At 42.6% G+C, this 17712-nt stretch overlaps 1 protein-coding gene across 1 annotated transcript in view; it reads right to left on the bottom strand.

The window, feature by feature from the left end:
- Nucleotides 1–591: 591 nt before the first annotated feature.
- Nucleotides 592–17712, bottom strand: part of LOC140565527 (solute carrier family 25 member 36-A-like) — an 18746-nt gene continuing 1625 nt past the window's right edge. The window contains exons 2-7 of the mRNA XM_072691465.1: nt 13974–14138; nt 7027–7104; nt 4526–4626; nt 3403–3469; nt 2564–2853; nt 592–1033 (exon numbers count right to left, since the gene is read on the bottom strand). Of these exons, the coding sequence (XP_072547566.1) occupies nt 840–1033; nt 2564–2853; nt 3403–3469; nt 4526–4626; nt 7027–7104; nt 13974–14138 (895 nt within the window). The 3' untranslated portion in view covers nt 592–839. The remainder of the gene's footprint in view (nt 1034–2563; nt 2854–3402; nt 3470–4525; nt 4627–7026; nt 7105–13973; nt 14139–17712) is intronic.

The raw sequence follows: 17712 nt of genomic DNA, 5'->3' as shown, positions 1-17712 counted from the left end.
TTTAATAGACCCATACAGTAGCAGTGTCCGTACTGACAATACCAAAGCTATACTCAGAAAATCGTGTACCAAAACAATAACAATACAGCAACACATTGCCCACCGCTAGTGCTTGGGGGAAGCAACCCCCCCCCCCCCAAAATCCACCATGCTCAACTTGAATGAAGCCCACCCTGTTACCATACATATTCTCCACGAGAGGAGAAGTCCTGCTCTCTCGCCATCACAAGCAGAAGCACTGAAGCAGCTGAAGAAGAACGCTGGTCCACCAGCCTGCTCTGTGCAGTAACACCACCTGTCCACCTGTGGGGCTCCTGGGCGAAGGACTGGGTTAGAGGTAAGTCAGGTGTGTTAATATGGAGATCCACTGCTCTGTTCTCGGGCATCTTCAGTCTGATCCTACACAAGGCCCCTTCTGAAGCAGCTTTGACGTAAGGCTAGACGAATGAGGACGAGGAACCAGCGTACAAAAACAGACCGGCTCCATCTCCTCCATATCCTTCTTCTGGGATATCGTCCCTCTCTCTCGGTCATTTTAGTACATTCTGGTACAAAAGGACAAGCTTTACCCCTCCCTCCCCACTCCCCTTCCCCAGTACTGCGTCCTCGTCCCCATCCAGCACATCCACACACACACTCTCTTTTAAAGTTTCCAGTTAACTGTGCGTTTGCGCGTGTGTGTGTGTGTGTGTGTGTGTGTGTAAGTTCGTATTAAAAGAGTGAATGGCACACAGTCACCAGTCATTCTCCTGTCCCCCTCTTGGAGGTGCTCTCCAGTGCTCTCCAGTGCTCTCCAGTGTATCCCTGGTCGTTCGCAAGAGGAAAGACCGAGAGCGAGATCAGCGTTGGAGCAGGTAGACCACCAGCTCATAGGTGGACATCATGATGGCTGTGTTGGGGATCTGGCGGACCAGGTGTGTGGTCAGTCCGCGGTAAAGCGCCCTGCAGCCCTCCTCCCTGCACACCATGCTCAGAGAGGTGAAGAAGGAACGGTACCGAGTGCCTTCCTCTCTCAACCGCGTCCGGATCACCTCTGCTCAGAAAACACCACAAATAAATATAAGCATATTAATAACGAAATGAGGCATTTTTAAAAAATAAAATAAAATAGATAAAAAATAAATAATAAAAAAAAGAATAATTAAAAAATATATATAAATAAATAAATAAGAAGAAACAGAAACTGGGACTAGATTCACCTGTACTGGTTTGACCTGTAAATGTTATGTTATTATTCATATAATAAACCCCTCAAATATGTTCCTCACACTGGCGCAACAGGCTTGAACTGTGGACAGCTGTTCATTTTGTACTCTAGGTGGCGATATAACCCTTCAAATAGTACCACCACCACAACCATCCCCACTATTACTACTACCACCATTACCATCACCACCACCACCATCTCCATTAATACTCCCAACTCCACCACTATTACTACTACCACCATTACCATCACCACCACCACCATCTCCATTAATACTCCCAACTCCACCACTATTACTACTACCACTATTACCATCACCACCACCTCCATCTCCATTAATACTCCCAACTCCACCACTATTACTACTACCACTATTACCATCACCACCACCTCCACTACTACCACCACCACCATCTTAATTATTACTCCCACTACCACCACTATTACTACTACCACCACCACCTCCACTACTACTACTACTACTACTACTACTACCACCATCTCAATTATTACTCCCACCACCACCACCACCACCACTACTACGACTATTACTATCACCACCACCACCACCTCCAGTATTACTACTACCATTACCACCACCATCTCCACTATTATTACTACTACCACCACCACCACCTCCTCTATTATTACTACTACCTCCACCACCACTTCCTCTATTATTACTACTACCTCCACCACCACTATTACTACTACCACCACCTCAATTATTATTATTCCCACCACCACCATCTCCACTATTACTATTAACACCCCCTCCACCATTATTACGACCACCACCACCACCACTACTACGACTATTACTATCACCACCACCACCACCTCCAGTATTACTACTACCATTACCACCACCATCTCCACTATTATTACTACTACCACCACCACCACCTCCTCTATTATTACTATTACCTCCACCACCACCTCCTCTATTATTACTACTACCTCCACCACCACTATTACTACTACCACCACCTCAATTATTAGTATTCCCACCACCACCGCTATTACTACCACCCCCTCCACCATTTTTACGACCACCACCGCCACCTCCATTACCATTACCATCAACACCAGCTCACCTATTACTCCCACCACCGACACTGCTATTACGACTACCACTACTATTACCACCACCACCTCCATCACTATGTAAAGTGGTAGTAGTAATGTAAGGGAATGCAGGTGGAACTTAACATTTATGGCATTTGTCTGAAGCTCTTACTCAGAGCTCTTACATGTGAAACATGTTACACAAGTAGGGAAATGTACAGTAACGTGTGTGTGTGTGTGTGTGTGTGTGTGTGTTTACAAAGTATGAGGCTAGACGTTCGCACTCACCGTGTGGATAAGCTATAGAGGTGGCACAGGTCTTGGAAGTAGCGGCCGCCAGCATCATGCCCACAAAATCAGAGGCGTCCCTTGTGGTCTCCTCCTCATCGTCCATGTGCGTGGCCGCTTTTGCCTCCAGAAGGCGCCGTTTAATGTTCTCATAGATCACAAAGTGGATGACCGTCTCTGAGATTCCAGCGTAGGAGGCCGACATCCCCCGATAAAACCCGCGCAGGCCGTCCGTCTGATACACACGCCGCACACACTCGACTGCGCTCATCCGGTACTCTCCGCGGTTCCTGAGCAGACAGAGGGAAAACCATAGCCATTAAAGCTAAGCGAGACCCAACAGAGCAAACCTGTCAACTTACTAACATACAATATCATAATAGATGAGGAGCTGTAGTGATGCTTGTTTGAGGTTCATGCCTTCACCATGCTAATCGTTGGGGGGCTGTTCCTTTGAAGCTGTTCCTTCAAAGCCCCCCATAGGCCTATACTTCAGCTCCTCACTCTCATAACTACATTACTGCCGCAACTAGCAGCAGTTTCACAAACCCTAAAACAGAGCCCTGAGGGACTCCACAAAATGCGACATACAGATCCTAAATAAGTCATGATTTCTGCACCAGGATTAACACTGACAAGAGAATAATAATTCTAGGGTAAACTGAATTTACTTGAATGAGAGAACTCAAATTAAACTCCAGACATGATTCAATCCTAAATCACAACTTCAGATTCATCTGTTTGTATCTGTGACTGACTGCAGGACTGAAAACTGAAAAAAAGGGTCAGGGTGAGGGTTTAATAATCCCTCAGGAGCAGAGTCTAAACACATGGCTTACCTGGCGTCCAGTTGGAGGCGGGTTTTAATTAGCCAGATTGGATTGGTCGCTGTGATGGCTGTGAACCCTGATTGGAAGATATGAAAATATGATCAGCCTGTTGTAAACTTAAAAAGGATACGTAAAAAAAAATCTTATTTTTCCTTATTCGTCCTAATTTGTAATCTGTTGACTTAAACTAACTCAAAACTATAGAAATAAACTAAGAAATAAAAATCTATAAAAAAAAAAGAAACATTTAATACATATATAATATAAATATAGAATTTTAATATTTAAAAAATATATTAAAAAACACTCACACAGCATTATATAAAACCTAATACCTTAATAAATATCTAAAAATACATAAATAAATAAACAAATAAATACCAAATTTAGAAATGCTGTTCATGTTTTACTACAGTTATTAATAAATAAAATAAAATATAAAACCTTTGTTTTTCTACACTTTTATCACTGCAGTTATTAATAAAACAAAACAAAAAGTCAAATGCAGGGTCGCGTTGCAACAAGTCCATTAACCAATCAACTTCCTGCTAATCAACTTTCCAAAACGGGCAGCTCTGCCTACACAACAACCTGGTTTTAAGGGGGTCTCATAAACTAGGAAGGAGACCACTGAGGAGAAAATTTGTGCAACATCAAGTTTCTGCGGAGGGTCCTTAATTTACTATTCTCCATGGAAACCACTGATTTAGCCAATCAGAGTAAAGAGTGCAGGGAGGGGGGGGATCTAAATTCTTTAAATCTTGGGTGTGGTTTGGGGGGATTTATTGTTAAAGGGATTCTTTGGAAGGTTTTGTTGCTGCTCTAAAATCTAGTCTTCCTAAATCTAGTCTAGCCTTCCTCTTCTCTGACAGTAGAGGCAGTTACTCCAACAAAAGCAGGATACTCTTTTTAATTCATTTGATTTCAGAATGAACAGTCAATAAGCAGGTGTCCCAATACTTTTGTCTGTATAACACATCAACAGATCAAATACTAAGGTAAAATCCTGAACCAATAGTATAGTACCAGAGTATGTCTGCACATGAGGTGTGTGTATGTGTGTGAGTGTGAGTGTGTGTGTAATAGAAAGTAAATAAAGGCAGAAAAACAAAGTAAGAGGGTGAAGGGTTACCTGCTGTACCAGCCGACAGCATGTGCACTTGAGTGGAGTCTGGAGCCAGCAGGCCGTTCAGTCGCTCTTTAGTCGTGGAGTAAGCAGCAAAATAGATGGCCCTGCCAGAGAGAAAACAAGCCAGAGATCACTATACATACACACTCATGTGCACAGATACAATCAACCTACATCAAACACACAGACTGGCGTCGTGTGTCAGCTAAAACCACCCCCCCCCCAAAAAAAAAGTACATCATTAGTCAGTGAGGTTATTAAGGAGACCAGACGAGTCAGCAGCAAAACACTCTCTGCGCACACACACACACACACACACACACACACACACACCTTGTTTTTCACAAAACAAACACACTCTAATGCCCCCGTTAACGCAGTTCTGCTGTGTATGCATCATTAACCAACTTCTTAACGCCTCATTAAAAGAGAGACACACACACACACACACTCATCCATCACTCCATCAGGACACTGATGAGCACACACTCTCGTTAGGGTAGGCTGCTGTGCCTCTGCAGACCGAATCACAGAACCAGCCTTACTCACAGACCCGTCTGTATGACTGTGCTTTAAAGCAGCATTATGTGAGATCTGGCATTTTGTGCTCCTGGGCTCCTCCTACAGTTGTGGAGTGCATTTTACTTGTACCACTTCATGCACAGCTGTACACGTGCCTTTCTGGACAAGCTGAGAGCTCCAGAAGCTTGATCTGAAGGTGGAGAAGCATGTGGGCTGTAGAGGCGGTAGAGTAATACTGACAGTTCTGGAGAGAGGTTTCCACCTGCAGCTCCACCACCAAAGCTCCATATAGTGCAGTAGCAGCAGCAGAGCTCCGGTAATGATGCTTTTATGCTTGTCATGATACAGAAATGTCGTAATGAGGGGGATTTTGAGCACCAGTTGCACCCAGATGATGGATTTCGGGTACGTGTACTTGTACGGGACAGGGAATAAACCTGCTTGTGTGTGTGTGTGTGTGTGTGTGTGAGATCCAAACTTTCCTTCCTAGACTTACAGCCAACGGTGATACTTTCTCACATGTCGCCTGAATGTGGAATGATATGCACGCACACACACACACACACACACACACACACACACACACACACACACACACACACCGTGTTTATGGTCCCGGGTGTATGTAGGGCAACAACAAATCTCTGTGGTGCAGTTAAAAACAGCCCATATTGATCAAAGTAAGCATATACATACACACACACACACACACACACACACACACACACACACACGCCTCAGGGTTAACTGTCTTGCTGTTTGTCTTCAGTCGTTTATAGGGATACACTTTCTGTCGTGGTTCAGAAAAGTTCCAAGTCACTAAATGAGGCTAAAGTTCATCAGAGACATGGGTGGTGAAACGTATACGTGTGTGTGGGTGTGTGTGTGTGTGTGTGTGTGTGAGACCCCTGGGCCAAATTTAACCTGCGTCTTTAGAAGAAGCTCTAAAAAAAAGATAAGCATGACGGCTGTATAGCAGTGCACTGATATTAGACTCTCGCGCCCTTTGCCCTCCTTCTCTCTCTCTCTCTCTCTTCCTTACTCTTACCCAACGCCATCCGGTAGAGAGAGGGGTATGAAGGCTCGCAGCGCTGGGCTGGCCTCTTCTCTAGAGTTCTGGAGCTCCAGCCGATACCTCTGGGGCAGGTCTGAGTGGCAGGTTTGATCTAGAACTGATCAGCCATCATCAGTACCTGACCTCGCTACTGCTCTCCTGGCCGAAAGGCATCAAATTAGGGGTGCACTGATCCGATACTAGGATCAGATATCAGCTCCGATACTAACCAAATTAGCTGGATTGGGTATTGGATCATGGGGCCGATCCATTCGCTGAACCCGATTCTCACACTGCTGGTATTCTAGGCTTCAGAACTCTGGATCAGACTAACCTGCAGACATGCAGGCAGGCAGACCCGGCCCCACAAAAGTGTTCCAAAACAGTGAAGTAAATGGATCGGTATCGGTTATCGACCGATCGGATCAGTGCATCCCTACATCAAATCCTCACAGCTATGTTCCAAAATCTAGTGTATGGCCTGTGCAGAAGAGCAGAGGATGCTACTGATGCAAAAAAGAAACGCACTCCCTCTAGTTACCCTTGATTTTTTCTAAAGCAACTCTAGAGAAGCGGGCGTCCACAAACTTTTGGACAGGCAGCGCACATTTGAATCAACTAAAGTGAATATATGATAAATATCGTCGCTGTCAAGCAAAAACCTCCAATCTCCAAAACGGCAAATTTACAACTGAGGGACCTTCTTAAACCTTTTTAACTCTGAACGGGAGGTAATGTAATGTAGTCATTTCGGAGAATTTCTATTGGTCCATTCATCACCTGACGGATTTAAATTCTGTCAAAAATGTGAAAAACGCCAATACGAGGTTTTGACGATATACAGGTGATGTGTTTACAGCAGCAACAGTGTGGAAGAGTTCAGCGAATCAGAGCAGGCCTAGTTGTGCAAAAGTGCTGCGGTATTTACCTTGAGGGGGCCACTCCGACTAGATTGGGTCCGAGGCCCCTAAACAAAGAACGAGGCCCCTCCTTCTCCAGGATTAACCTGAGACAGATAGACAGACAGACGGAGACAGACAGACGGAGACAGAGAGAAATAAACATCACGTCCACAGAAATGCACACACTGCTTTTGAATTCATCAGGAACAGCTACACTATATGTCCAAAAGTTTGTGGACACCCCTTCTAATAAATGCACTCAGCTACTTTAAGTTGCACCCATTGCTGCTGACACAGATGTGCAAATGCACACACACAGCTTGTCTAGTCCCTGTAGAGAAGAAGTACTGCCATTAGAATAAGACTCAACATAAACCTATTGGCACCATGCTGCCTAATGCCAGGCGTGGACTAGAGGGGTATAAAGACCCCCAGCATCGAGGAGCTGTGGAGCAGTGGAAGAACTGTGTTCTCTGGAATGACGGATGGTGGAGTTCTATCCGGTACTTTTGGGATAAATTGGGGATTATGAGGTGGGGTGGTGATCATAATTACACATTCTGGTCACACCAACACTTTACTGTTGCTGAATGCAATCAAATAATCACAGTAATGCCGGACAGTAGAGACAGTTACTCCAACAAAAGATTGATATATATATATATATAAACCCAACAATGAATAAGCAGGTGTCCCAATACTTTTGTCAATACAGTTTACATGCAAGTCTTTTGTCTTCTGCTGCTTTAGACCTTTAAAAGCGGAGTCTGAAACTCTTTTGGCACCAAAGCTGGTTCAAAGACCTGAAAGACTTGACTGTTGAACGAGATGGGTTAAACAACATGGCAAGACATTTCCAGGATGCTTGAGAAGTAAAACAGTATGGATTATTTTTTCCCCAGGTTTCAAAAGCTTACAGCGCCCAAACACACCACAAGTCCTCAGACTTACTTAGGGAAGTAGGCTTCACTTCATACACAGAATACTGGATCACTATTCATGTAAAAACATGACCAGAGCATTAGTGAGGTCAGGATGTTGGATGATGATCACCACCCCACCTCATCCCCAACCCCCGAACTCATCCCAAAAGTACTGGATGGAGCTCCACCATCCATCATTCCAGAGAACACAGTTCTTCCACTGCTCCATAGTTCCTCAATGCTGGGGGGCTTTATACCCCTCTAGCCCACACCTGAAATTAGGCAGCATGGTGCCAATAGCTTCATGATGTTAATCTGCTCCAGAGAGTCCTATTCTATTGGCAGTACTTCTTCTCTACAGGGACTCGACAAGCGGTGTGTGTGTGTGTGTGTGTTTGTATGCATTTGTGTCAGCAATGGGGACAAGTGTAAGTAAGTAAGCTGAACAGTGCATTCATTAGAAGGGGTGTCCACATACATTTGGACATACAGTCTAATTAGAGCTTGAGGACCAGTGCTTTTGAGGGTCTTTGGGCATTGCACGTACCTTGCAGATATCCATAGCATGCTTTGAAAATTGGACTAATACACTATATGGACAAAAGTATTGGGACACCTGGGCATCCATTGTTTCTTCTAAACTCAAGGGTATTAAAAAGAGCTTCTCCGGCTTTTGTTGGAGTAACTGTCTCTACTGTCCAGGAAGAGAGCACTGTGATTAATACGGTCACTAATATTGACATGTAATATGTAATTTTATGTTTACCTTAAAAAACCTGCTTAAGCTTTAAGCTTTAATTAAATTATTACAAACCGACGTAGAAGACATGAGCCCATGTGTGAAAAGCACCTCTATGTCCCCAAACGTTTGATGGGCAGCGTCAGAAAACCTCCCAAACAGGACTGAAGCTCTTTTCTGTAAAGGGTGCGGCTCATTCAGCTAGGTGACTAAAGGTGTCAGTCAAACCCATGGTACTACGCTCTTACACAGAACACTCATTAAAGCAGATCAGGGGGTAAAATCTACTGTACACACAAACACAGCCATGCCTGGGCCAGGTTCCACACTAACAAATAAAGGTGCTGCAGAGGGTTTCTTAAAGGAATGCTGCAGAAGAACCACTTTTGGTTGAAGAACCTTGTATTTTTGTAAAAGAGATGCATGAAGAGAGTGAGGAACCGTGTAAATTCTGACGGAAACGGATTTAAAAGGTTCTTCAAAGTCCTAAACGTCTTCTACAAACATCTCAGACCCAACACTAAATTTTTTGGCTTAATTGTAGCCAGATTGGCTGGTTGGTTGCCTGGCTGGATGGCTGGCTGGGTAGGTTGGCTGGTTGGTTGCCTGGCTGGTTGGCTTGGTTGCCTGGCTGGTTGGTTGATTGCCTGGCTGGTTGGTTGATTGCCTGGCTGGCTGGCTGGTTGGTTGGTTGATTGCCTGGCTGGCTGGCTGGTTGGTTGGTTGATTGCCTGGCTGTCTGGCTGGTTGCCTGGCTGGTTGATTGCCTGGCTGGCTGGTTGGTTGGTTGATTGCCCGGCTGGTTGGCTGGCTGGTTGATTGCCTGGCTGGCTGGCTAGCTGGTTGATTGCCTGGCTGGCTGGCTAGCTGGTTGATTGCCCGGCTGGCTGGCTTTAACTTAATTGGTTGATTGCCTGGCTGGCTGGTTGGTTGATTGCCTGGCTAGTTGGTTGGTTGCCTGGCTGGCTGGCTGGCTGGCTGGCTGGTTGATTGCCCGGCTGGCTGGCTGGCTGGCTGGCTGGTTGATTGCCCGGCTGGCTGGCTGGCTGGCTGGCTGGTTGATTGCCCGACTGGCTGGCTGGCTGGCTGGCTGGTTGATTGCCCGACTGGCTGGCTGGCTGGCTGGCTGGTTGATTGCCCGGCTGGCTGGCTGGCTGGCTGGCTGGTTGATTGCCCGGCTGGCTGGCTGGCTGGCTGGTTGATTGCCCGGCTGGCTGGCTGGTTGATTGCCTGGCTGGCTGGCTGGTTGATTGCCCGGCTGGCTGGCTGGCTGGCTGGTTGATTGCCCGGCTGGCTGGCTGGCTGGCTGGCTGGTTGATTGCCCGGCTGGCTGGCTGGCTGGCTGGCTGGTTGATTGCCCGGCTGGCTGGCTTTAACTTAATTAAATGTATTAATTTTGGTAAGTATGAGATGCAGTTGGGTGTAAAAATCACTTCAGTGGTGCAGATTTATTGCATCACCACAACACTGTGTCCTCAAGGCTCTACTAGACCCGTCACACCCTTTTCACATTCACGTGTCCTTTAGTCTTACTGAGTCACGTACCAACCCTGCAAGACTGCCTTTCTTCCTTCTTCCTTATTCATTCATTCCTTCCTTTATTTATTCCTTTATTTATTTATTTGTTTATTTATTTATTTGTATATCTGACTTCTGCTTTGCTTAGTTCCGCTGTTCGGCCAGACAGCCCAGTAATGCGCCCCCTTTAACACCTGCTCTTTTGACGGAGCCGTGAGGCCGCAGAGTGTTTAACCTTGGGGCGTCTTTGCCGTTTCTGTGCTGAACACGTGCGCCAAACGAAATTTGGGACACGTTCTGTTCTCACAACAATGGCTTTCAACTGATCTCTAATCTCGGCCATCAGGCACATACTGTACACTTCCTAGGGCCTGCTGCTTAACCGCCGAGGCCTAGCAACCAGTGGAAACAGCTTAAGAAGGCCAGAATCCTAAATGTCCTGTAATCCCTTCAGACGATCGCATGACGTCCTTTTATGACGTTTGTACAGGTTTGCATGCTTTAATTTATGCATATTTTAAAATATTCTTATTCTCTATTTATTTATTTTTTAAAAGCAACCTTGGATGTCCTGATGTGTCGTTATTATTACTTTATTATTATTATTACTACAATTATTACTACTCTTTATTAATTAAACAGGCGTTTTTTTGGTTGTACCTTAAAGACAGACATAAGTAAATGACATCTGTTCTGATTGGCTGCCCTCTATCTGCCTCAAAAAGCAGTCCAGGCTGAAAGGAGCATATCGCAGCTGTCCAATGAAAAACCTGCATCTCTATGGTCGTCCTGTTTTTAGTTTTGGTGAATGGACCAATATAAATGCTCTAAATGACTTGGAATAAGCTCTTACTTTACATTGACTTCCATTTCTGGTCAGATTTGACTGTATGAACTGGGGAGTGAACACCGTTGTCACACTACAAAAAACGTTTATTTATTTATTTATTTGGGACTTTTCACCCATTTTCTTCCAAAGCCGGGCTGCCAGTTACCCACCCTGTACGTAGGTACCCCCCCACATAGTACGTGACCCCCCCCCCCCTCCGGTAAGTGCACAGGCAAGCCGCTCCCTTTCCGAACTGCTGCTGATGCAACACCACTGGGCATCCAACCAACGCGCCTGTAGGGAAGCATTGCATACCCGGCTTTGGCGCACCAGCCTGCAGACGCCAGTGACAGCCGACACCGCAGCGAAGCGATGTTGGGAGAGAGCGCCATCATCTACCCACCCCAATTGTGCTCTCTCTGGGCCTCAGCTGCCGATGGCTAGCAGCATGACTGGGATTCGAACCAGCGATCCTCTGATCATAGGGACAATTTAATTTTAAATAAATGAATATTAATTTTACATGATATGAGCTCTTTAAAATCTTGTTGCATTATAAGAAATGTGCTTGTATAATAGCAGTGCCTATTAAACACTGCAGGGATCTTAACATGTCCCTTCTTTTCCGCTAATAATAATAATAATAATAATAATAAAAATAATAATAATAATTCAATGCTGTTTGTCGAATTACTTTGAAATGTAAGGAACATGATCCAGCATGATCTAGTTACCCAGACACAACAGAGCTACAAGCATTTCCATAGACAATGAAGGCAGCATGGAGCTTATTTTACACAGTGATAGAAACACAGACGTACGCAGAAAGCTCCTGTCCCACGTGCTGACCTACTTTACTATGACCAATGTGGACATGCAGCTACGTCTGGCTGGATCACCGTGGAGACGTAGGGCAAGACGAGCTGAAAATCTTCGTTGTGGCTTGTGTGACGGTTGTCAGGGAGTCAGGCGGCGCCCATCAGCTTAACTTAATGATAACTTCTCATTAGTTAGTATTGTTTAGCGCTCCTCACAGAGGCTGCTGATAGCAGGTACGGCTCTCAGACGAGAACAGAGAGAGACGTAGAGAGCGGTGTACTGCGGTAGATGACATAACTGAGGGGAGCTGCCACTGCCTGAAATATGAACGGTGGTTCTTGTAATGCTCAACATGCCGTCTGTTTACGGGACATGTCCAGCCTTCCAGCAAAACGAGCTGAGAAGTCGGGCTTTTGGTGCGTTACTGAGCCGAACGCTACACATAAATAAATACTTATGAGATTTTAGTCCGATTCAGAATCAGACGATTCGGAGATGATAATCTGACCTTCAGTGTCCGGTATTTTGGCCTCTCCTCATTCACCGACATAGAAGCCTGGTCTTGTGTGACTGTAAACAGCCAAATTGCCTATAAGGACTTTGTTTCAGCTCTGGCTTTTCAGCCGCTGTCAGCGGAGTGATACAGGTTAGGACCCTTCTCCACCAATCAGGTTGTGAGGTCCGAAATAAACAAATGTAATATTCAGAAATACGCTGGAAAACGACCAGGATAGTCACTTATGAACGTTTTTTGAACATAAACCCAGCATATATGTCAGAAAATATTAAATACAGGGGGAAAAAAACGTAGGACGTGACTAGGGATGCACCGATCCGGCTTTTTCAGTTGCGATACCGATACAAAAACTTTGCGTAATGGTCGATACTCAATACCAGTCTGATACCATTGCTGAATTAATAAACCTTAAGGAATCAAGACTGACTTTAACATTACTTTATATAATCTAACCAATTAACACAGATATAAATGTACTAAATTGCCATTTGTCATTTATTTATTTGCACATTTAGTGCAGTCTCACACCAACAAATTAAAGTGAAAGGATCGGTTCCATAGATCGGCCTAATTATTAGTCCGACCTATGGAATTAAATTAATTATGAAATAACACTTAAATAATAATTTGGTTAATATTGGGACCGATACCCGATCCTAATATCGGATCGGTGCATCTCTAGATATGCCCCCCCCTTCAAACAGCTTGTCTCTCTTTTAGATTCCAAGCTGAAAAAAGCCAACGCATGGTTGCGAGGGTGCGAGAGCAGCGATTGGTTGGGAAAGGGGGAGTGTAGTGGTACTGAGATTTAGAAGAGAACAGAGCCTTTCACAGGAAACAGAAAGAGTGAGGGTGAGGGAGAGCCGGAGAGAGAGAGCGGGCGAGAGAGGATTAAATATGGAATGTAAATAACAGAGAGAGAGAGTCTCTCTCTCACAGCTAAAATAAACCAGACTGAAGGGCAAACCATAGAGCCGTCATCCAGAACATGACTCTGCCAAACATGCGACCCAAATGTCTCGCGTGATCTCAGGCTCCGTTTCCAGAACCGACTTCGCCCTACATACAGCTTCATGTAGCTAATAGGTACACTATATGTCCAAATGTTTGTGGACACCCCTTCTAATGAATGCATTAATCAGCTACTTTAAGTTGCATCATTGCTGCTGACACAGATGTGCAAATGGACACATACAGCTTGTCTAGTCCCTGTAGAGAAGAAGTACTGCCAATATAGCAGGACTCTCCATAGCATAAAGTATAAAGTGTATAAAGCCCCCCAGCATTGAGCTGTGGAGCAGTGGAAGAACTGTGATCTCTGGAATGATGATGGATGCTGGAGTTGGAGGAGTTCCTTACTAAAGCTTTCGTCACTGAATACAATCAAATCCTCACAGCTATGCTGCTCCAAAATCTAGTAGAAAGCCTTCTTCTTCCCTGGACAGTAGAGACAGTTACTCCAACCAAAGCAGGATAAACTCTGAATACCCTCGATTTATGAAGACGTAAATGAGCAGGTGTCCCAATACTTTTGTCCGAATAGTGTAACGGAGGTTTCCTTGCCGCAATATAGAACAGCTTTACTGAACGTCACATGCCAAGACACAAAGCCGTAGTGATATACGTACTTGAGGCAGTGCAAGGGTCCCGGTGGGGCCACTCTGGCCACGCCGGCGCCGTTGACCGTACTGAGCTGCACGCTGGAGATGTAGAACGTTATGGAGGAAGACTGCAGCCTCGTCTTCACCACCTCCAACGGGCATGTCAGAATGGCCCCTACTGTGCCCCCACATCTACAGAGACAGAGACACAGAAAGAACATCACACACCAGCAGATACGAGGACGAATGTGAACGAAGGAAAGTGCTGACCAATCCTGACCAAGCAGCCCAGCTTTCAGCAGGTGACTGCTGGAAATACCTGCCTTGTACCTACACTCACTGGCCAGTTTATGAGAAACACCAACTGTATAGGGGCAAATCTTAAATTATGCCCTCTGTGGTTCCTCCTAAACTCTTCCACTGTTCAATAATAACACCACTCACAGCTGATGGAGGTCTAAGATCTAGGAGGGAAGGTCTAAATTTCACCAGCTGACTTGTAGTTGTTGGTGCAGCGGTGTCTCCTATTACATACAGAACCACGCTGGAGTTCAGTGAGCAGAACCTTCAGAACCTCCCGTTCTTTCACTGATGTGTGGAAGAAAGGCAGACTGCAGGGCTAGGGGCTGGATTTTATACACCTGTGATGGCAATGAGACTGAATGAGAGACCTGAATTCACTGATTATGATGTGTGTCCAAATACTTTTGCCCATGTATCTTCAAAATAGCAACTTTACAGGAAAAGGAGAAACACCTTCCTAACTAATAACCTTCATAATGGAAGATTTTAGATTTTATTCCAAATCATTTTGGAGCATTTCTATTGGTCCATTCTTCAGAAACTTTAGACATAATGTAAAGTGTTTTTTTTGTGGGACATTTATAAATAACTTTGTGTCATATGTAATAAATCAATAAGGATGAAGAACCAAATGTAATAGAAATTTTGAAGATTCCTGAATAAAAAAATCTGCAAATATTTATTCAGCCAAGGTAAAAACTTACCAATAAAAAAAAAAATAATAATAATAAAAAAATAATAATAATAATAAAAAATAAATAATATATATATAGAAAATAAAATAAAAAATATATATAGAAACATATATTATTTTTTAAAGAAATAAATATTTATCTATTTGTAAATGTATGAGTTCATCAGACCCCTCTACCCTTATGCATCAGTAGAAAGGGACCACCCAGGGTAGGAAGTAAAATATAAGAAATATATAAATACATATATACATTTTAATGTATTTATTTGTATTCATATGTGCACAATTTGATTATATATATATATATATAGTGTGTGTGTGTGTATGTGCACTAATATGTACATATAACAAATTATGCACATATGAATAAATAAATAAATAAATAAGCAATGGAGAATGTGTATTTGGAGGCATTTTACGCTCAGGGTTGTATGTCCCATGGCAAAAATGTTATTATTAAGGCTTTTTATTTTATATTTCTGAACAAACTGCTAACCAGAATCACAAATTATGCATCTAGCAAAGCAACATTAGGCGAGCTAAAGAATCGCACCCACTCTTTCTGGCGAAGTTAATAAGCACAATAACAACAGCGGAGTAAATATTATTAAAATTAGACAACCTGTCAGGAGCTGCCCGGCAGAATTATGATCAGAGGGAAGAAATGAACGAAAAGCTGCAGAAAGGTTAATTATTATTATTATTATTATTATTATTATTAAGCACTGATGTGTTTACTGGGGCAGACATGACACTACTGACGGCCCCAGGTTATTCAGAGAGCCGAACCAGGCTAAGTTTGGACACACAAAGCCCCCATATCAGCCAGCCAGGGGACGACTTACTCAGAAGAGGACTGCCAGAAACCGTATCCGCTCATCTAATCATAGCGCAGGCAGATCCCCAATACATATTTTATACATATATAAATAATATATCACAACAGCCAAAACATTAAAACTACTTCCACTTAAACGGAACTGAATCCCACTGATCGTCTCCATCCGCCACAGCATCAGGGGGTGGATATATCAGCCAGTTCTCAAAGGTGATGGAACACCGGTCCAGCATATGAATCTGAGCCACTCTGACAAGAACCAAACTGTGAGGTTCTAGACAACTGGTTGGAACTTCTCCAAAACATCAGGCAGGTCTTGCAGGGTGTTCCCGGTATCCATGAAGGCCTCAGCTTACAACCTACAGGACTTATTCATGCTCATCTGCTGCTGACCTCTCTGTGCCAGACGCCACAGGACACCTTCAGAGGTCTGGTGGTGTCCATTCCTCCACGAGTGAGAGCTGTTTTGGCGGCACAAGGGGGGACGTCTACAGTACAAGGGGTGGTTTTAATGTTAAGGCAACAGGGAGGGAGTTATTAGGTTATTTGTGGTCTCCATTCCTGCTGCAGCCCATAGGCCATGGTCTACTATTATTATTATTATTATTATTATTATTATTATTATTATTATTCATAGTTGTTGTAGTAGCAGACAGGTGCTATTATTATTATTATTATTATTATTATTATTATTATTATTATTATGTGTTTAATCTAGAATTAGTGTTTTACTGAGAAAATAAACATTTACAGCCCAGATAAGCAGCTTGTAGGTGTAATTTCTCAGATATCTATAACATATATAAGCCAGACCTTTGCTACTGTCCTGTCGCATGGTATTATTATAAGTAGTAGCAGGAGAAGTAGTTGTAGTAGTAGATTGGTGCTATTATTATTATTATTATTATGGTTTATAAAATGCTGAGCTCTGTAGGAATATATCATTATTATTATATATTATTATTATTATGTGCTTATTCTAGAATTAGTGTTTTACTGAGAAAATAAACATTTACAGACCAAATAAGCAGCTTGTATTTTCGTAGTAGTAGTAGTAGGAGTAGCAGTAGTTGTAGTAGTAGATTGGTGCTATTATTATTATTATTATTTATAATTATTATTATTAGTAGTAGTAGTAGGAGCAGTAGTAGGAGTAGTTGTAGTAGTAGTAAACTGGTGCTATTATTATTTATTATTATTACTATTATTATTATTAATAGTAGTAGTAGTAGATTGGTGCTATTATTATTATTATTATTATTAGTAGTAGTAGTAGTAGTAGATTGGTGCTATTATTATTATTATTATTTATTATTATTATTATTATTAGTAGTAGTAGTAGTAGTAGTAGATTGGTGCTATTATTATTATTATTATTTATTATTATTAGTAGTAGTAGTAGTAGTAGTAGATTGGTGCTATTATTATTATTATTTATTATTATTATTATTATTAGTAGTAGTAGTAGATTGGTGCTATTATTATTATTATTTATTATTATTATTATTAGTAGTAGTAGTAGTAGATTGGTGCTATTATTATTATTATTTATTATTATTATTAGTAGTAGTAGTAGTAATAGTAGTAGTAGTAGACTGGTGCTATTATTATTATTATTATTATTATGGTCTATATAATGCTGAGCTCTGTAGGAATATATTATTATTATTATTTATTATTATTATTAGTAGTAGTAATAGTAGTAGTAGATTGGTGCTATTATTATTATTATTATTATTAGTAGTAGTAGTAGTAGTAGTAGTAGTAATAGTAGTAGTAGTAGACTGGTGCTATTATTATTATTATTATGGTCTATATAATGCTGAGCTCTGTAGGAATATATTATTATTATTATTTATTATTATTATTAGTAGTAGTAATAGTAGTAGTAGATTGGTGCTATTATTATTATTATTTATTATTATTATTAT

This window comes from Salminus brasiliensis, chromosome 11 (assembly GCF_030463535.1).
Source record: "Salminus brasiliensis chromosome 11, fSalBra1.hap2, whole genome shotgun sequence".
Taxonomy (NCBI): domain Eukaryota; kingdom Metazoa; phylum Chordata; class Actinopteri; order Characiformes; family Bryconidae; genus Salminus; species Salminus brasiliensis.
This window is presented reverse-complemented; position numbering and strand designations above follow the sequence as displayed.